This window comes from Vespula pensylvanica, chromosome 24 (genome assembly GCF_014466175.1).
Source record: "Vespula pensylvanica isolate Volc-1 chromosome 24, ASM1446617v1, whole genome shotgun sequence".
Classification (NCBI taxonomy): Eukaryota; Metazoa; Arthropoda; class Insecta; order Hymenoptera; family Vespidae; genus Vespula; species Vespula pensylvanica.
Window position 1 is genome coordinate 934,482 of NC_057708.1, and position 10,051 is coordinate 944,532.

Here is a 10,051-nt window from a genome sequence, read left to right on the forward strand (position 1 = left end):
TCTCTCTCTCTCTCTCTCTCTCTCTCTCTCTCTCTCTCTTTCTTTCTCCTTTTACATCTCTCCGGAGGAACAATAGGGACGCGCAGATTTAATTCGATATGATTATTCGGGGTAAAACGACGGGAAAAATGAGAAGAGAGCAGTAACTGTATAATGCGGAAAAAACTACGAGGAATTTCGATTAATTAATTCATTCGTTCGTTCGTTCGTTCGTTCGTTCGTTCGTTCGTTCGTCCGTTCACATTTATCCTGAGATGAGAAATTTTTTTCTCATTGTTAAACACACGATTTTATTAATGATATCGATCCATGTTTCTTCTCCGTTGAGTTTTCTTTCTTTCTTTCTTTTCTTTTTTTCCATTTTTTTCTCTCTCGACGATTACCACTTCATTAACGATCTTTATTACTCTCGTCTATTTCTTATCTATTATCAATTCTATGTAATCCGGATTGTTCTTTTTCGGGACGAATTTGGAACGACAAAATATTTCGAACCAAACTTGCTTTTTTTCCTTTTCTTCTTTTCTTTCATTTCTTATTTTTTATTTTCTTTTCTTCGTAGTATATGTAGGCATTAGATAAAGAAAATGTGGCTTCCTATATACTTGTACGCGAACAATTAATTTCTCTTATAAATGTCGTACTTTCGAGAATAATTATTATCCTTTTTTAATTACATATACAAATATGTATATATATATATATATAAAAGCAAAGAGTAACTACAATACTCGAATTTAAAAACTTGTGAAAAAAAGGAGAGAGCAAAAAAAGATATATATACATATACATAAATATACAATTACATAAAGAGGATAGGAATGCGACGAAGAGAGAAGAACAATTAAAAAAAGAAAGAAAAAAAAAAAAAGAAATAATCTTCTCTAATATTCTCATAAAGCAACAGATAATCCCGGAGCGTCGGTCCAGTTTTATCCAATTATTTCGTTATACTCGAATAATTGGCTGCAGGTTAACAGATTAAGAGGGAGAAAGAGAGGAAAAAAAAAACAAAATAAAACGAGAAAAGAAAAGAAAAGAAAAGAAAAGAAAAGAAAAGAAAAGAAAAAAATAGCAAAAAAAGAAGAGGATATATAAGAGAAGAAGAGAGATAAAGATTCAACGAAATAATTATTTCAATGGGAATTCGAACGCTTTCCGTGAGCTAAGTAAGTGGATTGAAAATGGCGATGGAGTTGGAGTGGGGGTAGAGAGGTTAGGGATGAGGAATGAGGGGTAAGGGTTGGAAATAGGGGATAGAGGATGAGGATAGAAGGTAAAGAGAAGAGGAGAGAAAGGATTCTAAGCGAGTTGTGGTAAAGGATAAAGGGAAACAAGCGGTCTTCCTCTTCCCAGTGTTCTCCACCAATAAAAGACCGAAACGAAATCCTTCGAGGAAGAAAGAGATAGAGATAGAAAGAGAGAGATAGAGATAAAGAGCATTTGCTATTATTCTCTCTCTCTCTCTCTTTCTCTGTGTGTCTTCCTCTCTCTTTCTTTCTTTCTCTCTAATCCTCCACCTCCACCCCCAATTTTCCTTCTCTTTCTCCCCTTTTGTTCTTATCCATGGTGCTTAGCAGAACGGAAAAAGAGAAACAAGGACGAATTCCACTGTGCTTTATACTATCCCTTCGTCCTTAAAGTTGAAAGCTTATTTCCTCTGAGATGTATCATCCAAGATACGAGTTATACAGGAATTCCTTCAAGTTTGAAGATTATATTATCCGCATTCTCTTGATGTCATTTATTCCGTTTATAACAATAAATCTTTGTTTAGTATATCTCAATTAATTTCTCTTTTACGGTGCTGCGTTTGTAATTTATTTGGAAAAGATTTAAAAAAAAAAAAAAAAAAGAAAAGAAAAAAGATGAAGGAGGAGAGAAACGGAGAAGAAAAAATGTAGAATGATAAATTTTATGAGAGAAATATATATAATAATAGTAAAAAAAAAAAAAAAAAAAAAAAAAGAAGGTAAAACGGTAAGATTTTAATAGAATTAAGTTTACAAGAATTCCTTACGGGTTTAAGATTATTTTCTTTATGCTATTTATTCTCTTTGTAATAATAAATCTTTGTTAAATATTTCTCGACTAATTTCTTTTTTTTTTTTTTTTTACAGTGGCAATACCTCTGTGATTTATTCGAAAAAAAAAGAAAAAAAAAAAGAAATAAAAAGTGACATATTTTTGAGAACAAAAGTATATATATATACATAAAAAAAAAAAAAAAAAGGAAAAGGAAAGAAAAATTTTAACAAAGCAAAATTCGCGAAGTACATTCCCAGTAAAAGAGTGATGGACGGACCTTCGCGAGGAAGTGACTTTTTTAATCAAGAACATTTTTGCTTTCTCCATTTCTTTCTCCAATCCCTCCCGCTCTCATCTCGCATTCCCTAAACAACTACCGAAAAGGATGTAGAGGATGATGGGTAAAGGAAAAATTTTGTATACTGAGTTAAGGGTAAGTTTCAAGGAAGAGGAAAAGAAACGCTTCAACTATTTTCTTCGGTGAGAGCGCATCAACGTTAGAAGGGATGAACCGGTGATGTATCGGTGCTTACTTGTGTGGTGGTTGCCGAAGAAGGATACAAGAAAAAAGAAAAAGAAAAAAATGAAAGAGAAAAAAAATGAAGAAGAAAGAAAAAAGAAAGAGAAGGATGGATTTCGAAGACGACGGAGAAGATGGTTGAAAGTTTTATTTTCTTTTTTTCTTCCTTTTTTTTTACTTTTTTCTTTTTAAACCAACGAAACGGGAAGTAGGTAAGGAAGGGTGGAAGGGATTAAAGGAGGAAGGAAGGAAGGAATGTTCGATTGGTCAAAGGAAAGGAGTTCTCAAGGAACGGGACACAAAGTTTTAATCATTTCCGATTGATTCTTGTTCGACTAGAATTACTAGAACTACTAGTACTACTTCTACTATTACTATTACTACTATTACTACTACTGTTACTACTATTAGTAGTAGTTAAAAATTTCAACCCGCTTTGCCTTCCTTTCGCAAGTTTACTTCGAGGTCGTGGCATATCGACCGTTTGCGACCGGCTGAACTATCTTCCAAACATTCTACGAATTGTACAAGTTATTAAAGGGAATCCACTCGGCGAATCTAAACACGTTAAACGCTTCTAAGAGCATTACCTTAGTTCAAATACCCTTCACATTGAAGAAACACGAATGAATGTTCTCGGCGTTTATTCTCCGATTTTATTTTATTCGATTATCTCTCTGTACTCGTACGATTACTTTTCTTTCTCCCTTTATTTTATTTTATTAAAGAAGAAAGGAATTGTATCGAATTGTTGTAACCTTTTAATGAAACAAAAAGTTGAAACAATTTTTGACGATAGTACGTTGCACAGATAGTGATTGTTTTTTAACAACAATGATTCAATTTTTCTCCGCGAGACGGCAGCACCGGAATGAAAGACGAAAAAATCGTTAAATAGAAAATAATGTTCGAATTTTTCTAATTCTAAATATTTCAGTGAAATCTATTAAGGATTATTTGCTTTTACTATAGTATATTGTTCGTCAATGTTATCCAATTACAATACAACGAGTAATTTTCTTTAAATACGAAGAACTTGATTCAAATAACAAGAATACTTCACCGATTCCTTTAACACTTTTCTTATTTGTTAATACTATTACAAACGTAACAGCGATTAAATATTATCCAATCCCAATATATTAATATTAATTCTTTTTCCCAAACAAAATATAAGATTGTTTGAACTGATGAAGGCTGTTCTCTATTAAAAAAAAAAAAAAAAAAAAAAAAGAAAAAAAAAATGCATTGATCATCTTTTCTTTTGTTTTAGACAAGAAAAAAAAAGTTGTACTAAATCGTAAAATGTTTACTGTTTACGATCGAAATATCAACAAGAGAGAAAGAAGAGAGACATCAAGAGGATAAAAAAGAGAGAGAGAGAAGAAGGAAGAAAAACAAAGAGAAAAAGAGAAATAGAATGAGAAAGAGAAGTGTTCGACTTTCACGAAACAAAATATTCGAAAACGTAGAAACACATCATCAACAGAGGACACAGAAAGAAAGAAAGAAAGAAAGAGAGAGAGAGAGAGAGAGAGAGATAGATAGACAGACAGAGAGAAAGAGAGACAGAGAAAAAGAGAAAAAGAGAAAAAGAGAGTAGTCGATAGACTCTCGTTCGAGTTCCATTCAAGTACGTCCCTTTCATGGGAAAACAAATGTGACCATCGACCTTTCAGTACGACCGCGAAACCAGTAGCGAGTTAACGTGCACCGGTACTACACACCGGTCGTGTTCGTAATGCAAACACGAAACACACGGTTGATGGTATAGGAAAAGGAAGATGGAAAGAGAGAAATAGAGAAAGAGAGAGAGAAAGAGAGAGAGAGAGAGAGAGAGAGAGAGAGAGAGAGTCGGAATGCATTTGCGATCCCTCCGGAAAACCGACAAAGCTGGCATAGTAAATCACTCCTGGTCTGTCTGCCCTCTTTCTCCCTTACCAACCCCACCCTCTCCCCCTCTCCACCCTCCACCCCTTTCTCTATCTCTGCACGGCCGACCCATATCCCATAGGGAACAAAAAACATCCTCCTGGTCATTCTTTATATTTTATTCACGTCCCATTTCATCTTCGTCCGATTCTATGCTTCTAAATCGTATGCGAGAGAGAGAGAGAGAGAGAGAGAGAGAGAGAGAGAGAGAGAGAGAGAGAGAGAGAGAGAGAGAGAGAGAGAGAGAGGTCAAAAAAATTTTATTATAATGATTGAAATGAGAACATTTTTCTTTGGATGTATACACACACACACACACACACACACACGTAATGTGAATATATTTGAATAGAATTTGTATCGTGATTTTTATTAATGGTTATTTCATATTTTTACTTGCTTTCTTTTTTTTTTCTTTTTCTTTTTCTTTTTTTTTTTTCTTTTGGAAATTATAAAAAATATTACAGCTGTTCATTCATCAATATTATAATATATATTGTCATACAACATAGGTTTTATTATAAAATTTTTAAATTCTAATACCTTTTTTTTTAGAATGTTTGTACGTTTTAGAGGAATGGATTGCGATATATATATCATGGTGAAAGAAATCGTATATTAGAGGAAACAGAGCTTGTTGTTGTTGTTGTTGTTGTTGTTGTTGTTGTTGTTGTAGAAGAGAATTTCAATAATTAGGAATAATTATCGAGAGGAAATTAATAGCCGTAAATAGAGGAGGAAGGGATAATGATATGGGATCGTTTGGTATATTAACATTTGACACACAAGCGTAGAATTTCAACGTACAGGCTCGTCCAAAAGTTACTATCTGTGATTTGTTAAAAAAATTATTAAATTTTATTTTTCCTTCTTTTCGAGAATTTTTTAATCGATTAATCATTCTTCTTCTTCTGATCAGATCTGCAAGAAAGCTTCTTAGAACTCTCTTAGCTTCGCAGTTCAAAATAAAAAAAAAAAATAAAATAAAATAAGATAAAACAAATAAATGAGAATGAGAGAAAAGAAGAGAAGACGAAAATGAAACGAACAGAAAAAAAAGGAAAAAAAGATTAATTGCCTTATAAATGTCTCGAAAAAGTATCATTAATATATGTATATATATAAAAATCAAATCATCGAAGAAACTTTTGGTCCATCCTGTACTTAAAATTACATTATGGTGTTCGTTCCGATCGGTGTTCGAAAACGACATTTCTACTACTTGTAAGAGCTACTCCCTCTTGTCCGATTATACGACGGACTTTACTACTTGGCTACTCACACGTTTTACCTACTCTACTGGCGCCAATTCAAACTGCCATACTACTACTACCTATTACTACTACTAGTACTATCTACCACCATTACTATTATTTTTTATAGATCACACGTACACATACCCGTGTGTCTATACGTGTGAATCGTTTCGGAGTATCGTTTTCCAGAATTCAACACTCTTTCTTTTTAACTATCTATTTATCACCATCTCTTTTTATCTTTTATAAAGAGCTTACTTTTCTTTTGATCGGTATCGTTTCGCAGATAACAACTGTTCGAAATTTATCTATCCTTTGTGGATATAATCCCGAGAGCGTGAAAGTTTTACGTGGTTTAAGAAAGCTGTTCCTATATAACGATGGCAATAAAATCTTTTTCCTCTTCCTTTTCTTTTTCTTTGAAAAAGATAGACTTTCAACGTAGTACAACACGATTTGTTGTAATAAAAATGAAATATATCGGAAGCTTCGTTAGATTTGGTTCTAAATATAGTTCAGTTTTTTTTTTTCACTCTTATCATCCCCCGTCATTTTTTTTTTTTTTTTTTTTTTATGGAATTATATAACTTTGGTTTTGAACTCTTGTACTTATTTTTATATATTATTGTACTTTTAATGTTACATGATATTAAAAAGTGTTGTAACCTTTGTATTAAAATTTTAAAAATTTCAAGAAAATTTTAGTGAAATCAAAATTATAATATTGAATTACGATATTAAAAAAAAAATATATTAAATAACAATATAACGTATACATATAATTTATATATATATATATAATACTTTTTATATGTTACAAATATTCGAGATAGTGCAAATATCTTTTATTACCAAATTTATATTAAAAAAGAATATAGATATATATAGATATATTTGAAATCAAATAACTTACCATACATCTGTTGAATTCCATGCCTATCGTCCTCGGGTAGCTCGTAATTAGGACTCAATCCTTGATACCAAGGATACATTAGAGCTCCTTGAACAGAACTATGTGCCAAACCAAGAGAATGACCAAACTCGTGTGCAGCCACAGCGAACAGGCTAGTCCCTAGAAAATATTAAACGTAAAATGATAAATACCATTATATATAATTTATATTGTCCATCATGAAAAAGAGAAAAAAGAAAGAGAGAGAGAGAGAGAGAGAGAGAGAGAGAGAGAGAGAGAGAGAGAGAGAGAGAATATACATACAACGATTAAAATCTCGAAAGTTTTCTAGTTATAAACTATTCTCATTTAGAATAATTCTACCATCTTTCTCTTTCACTCTTATTCAATTAAATGAGAGAGAGAGAGAAAGAATAATAAAACATTTCCAAAACATAATAATACTACTCGTACATTTAATCACACGCGACACTAACTTCGATTAAAGTGAAAAATAAGAAACGTAAGAAGAAAAAATGCAGAACGAAAAAGAAGAAAAATAATAAAACGCGAAACAAACAGGAAAAGACAAAATAACGCAAATAAAATAAAAGAAGAAATTTTCTCGAGTCGAGTTTAAACTTTTTCATTCATCCCAGAAAAGATTCTTATATCACTTTCTTCCTCGTTGTTTTTTTTTTTTTTTTTTTTTCATTTTTTTTTTGTTTCCTCTTTTTCTTCCTCCTCCTCCTTCTCCTCTTAGAATTTCGATCAAGATACGACGCAACCCCACACTTGAATAGCAGTAGATTGCAGACAACCGTGCCACCTGACGGCAACGGTTCGCAATTCCAAAATATCGTGGCGACGAAAGTTTCCTAACGAGGAAACTTGCTTTAAGTGCAATCCCGGGGGGAGTGGTGGGGAGTGGGAGAAGTGGGAGTAGTGTAGAATGGTGGGGGAAGTGGTGGTAGTGAGAGAGGGAAAAAGAGCGAGAGAAGAGACAACTAGTTCTCTTTTAACCTTCGTGCGTCTATGTTTGTGCGATATTTTCTCTCTCTTTCTCTCTCGCTGCTGTGCGATGTCACATTCCTCTTTCACCCTGTCCTATCTCTTTCGTAGGGATGAGAGGAAGGAGAGAAGGGAGTCGATCTGTCCGAGAAGATAGCGCAGCACCGAACAGAGCAAAGTCAGGTCAACCAATAACACGCAACAACTAGAAGGTGTTGGTGGTAGTAATAGTAGCAGTAGTAGTATAGTGTGTATATAGTCAGACACGTATCATCACCAAAAACCTGTTTCACCCCTTCTTCCCCGTTTACTCTAAATTTCCTATAAACTTCAACGAAGAGATAGACAGAGAGAAAGAGAGAGAGAAAGAGATTGACTTTGGTCAATTAAGTTAATTTCATCACTACGAGAAACGAACACATCTTCCTGTGCTCTTTCATTATTTGCAAGAGAACACATTTTTTTCGATAGGAATTATGACAGCATTCTTTTTTTTGTGGAGAAGAGCTCTTCGAAGTAATATAATTTATACAATACCAAATTATTTTTTGTATCGTGCTGTATATTCTTTTTTCTTTTAATTTTTTTTGACGATATAATTAATAACACACACACACACACACATATCTGTAGTACATAATCATCTCTCTCTTTCTTCCTTCTTCTTTTATTTTGAAATGTAAATAATTATTTAATTTTGTTTTAAGATTTGTGAAAAAAACTTGGGTTCTTTTTCTCTAACTAGTGGAGGAGAGTTGTGTGTTGTGTTTGGTTTTGAACCTGAACAACTCTCGAGAATCTGAAGGAGGTCTTTCTCTCTCTCCCCTACTTCTGTTTTCGTAGCCAATGCTTTAGACAACTGAGCTATTCATGTCTTCGGATTAAACATACCATAAAACTTTACTTATGGTATTTCTTTCAATAGAAAAGATTTACAATAGATTTTGTTCAATTAAAATTTGATTAATTATTGATATTTAATTAACTATTATTATTACATTATTACTATTATAATTATTACATATTTCTTCATAATATCTTTGAGGTTATGTATATTTTTTTGAAATCTCGTTTAAAATATGATTCCATATATGCATATACATATATATATATTTTTTCTTTTTCATTTTCTCATATAAATTTTTTTGATTTGAAAAAGCACAAATGTTTTTCCTTTGATGTGATAATTATCAAACTTGTTTTAGAATACGTCAAAAATAAAGAGAAAAAAAATTAAAAAAAAAAAAATATAAAAAACGATCTTACGTAGTGGTTTTGAACCAGGATCGATCTAGGTCTTCAGTTTCCGAGCGAATGCTTTAAACCAGTGTTTCTCAAATTATTCAAGGTTCATATACTACATCTTAGATATATTACGTATAACTTATAAAGTATTCACTTATATTTATAGATAAAAGTATTATTGATAACAAAGAGAATAAAATCAAACTATATATATATATACATATTATATACACACATATACATACAATTTTATATTTATAAGCTACGTACAGAGTATATCCCAAAAGGTTTGATTCGTGCTTCAAAATTTCAGGAGCATATATATCAAAGGGATTTTCTCTTATTTCCTTTTCCCTTTATTTCTTTCTCTCTCTTTTTTTTTTTTTTAAAGTTCTCCGTTTGAGCTCTTTCACGAGGCATATCACACGTTGAAAATCTCTACCGTAGACTAAACATTCCACACGAATGTCCACTTATGGCAAAGGAAGCAGTGGTGCTCATTTCGACAGCCTCAACCCAACGGTATAATATTACAGAGTTAGAGAACACCGTAGCAACGCAATGCAGTATCGACTCTTTCAAACACGATATCCCCAGGCCCCTTAAGTAGCTCAACGATTAATAAATTTAACGTGATCTCTAGTAATTAAAAAAAAAAAAGAGAGGGAAAAAAGAAAACAAAAAAAAAACTATCAACAATTCTAACGAAATTAATGTCATACGATATTAAAAAACTAAAATATATTATATATATATATATAATATTTTTGAAACATTAATTAATCGTTAAATATTATTAATATCTAAATAGAACGAAAATATCTATTAATCTGTAATTATATATCGATAGATACAGTTAAGTAAGACGATAGAGTTGAGTAAGAATATAGATAGACAGATAGACAGATAGATAGATAAATAAATAAATAAATAGATAGATAGATAGATAGATAGATAGATAGATAGATAGATAGATGGATAGATAGATAGATGGATAGATGGATGGATGGATGGATAGATAAACTCTGATAGAACGGACTAGTGCTCGTTTCTCATCGTTCACAAATGTGCAAAGATAATCCCTAACATATATTAGGCTCTGCTGTCTTGCTTGACACCATCGATTTACGAGCAAGCATATATATATATACACACACACACACACAC

At 32.1% G+C, this 10,051-nt stretch overlaps 1 protein-coding gene across 5 annotated transcripts in view; it reads right to left on the bottom strand.

Annotated features, from left to right (window-relative positions):
- Positions 1-10,051, bottom strand: part of LOC122636971 (matrix metalloproteinase-2-like) — a 210,791-nt gene that overhangs the window by 9,185 nt on the left and 191,555 nt on the right. For all 5 annotated transcript variants that reach the window (XM_043828705.1, XM_043828704.1, XM_043828707.1 and 2 more), the window contains one exon: positions 6,650-6,808. In XM_043828705.1, the coding sequence (XP_043684640.1) occupies positions 6,650-6,808 (159 nt within the window). The remainder of the gene's footprint in view (positions 1-6,649; positions 6,809-10,051) is intronic.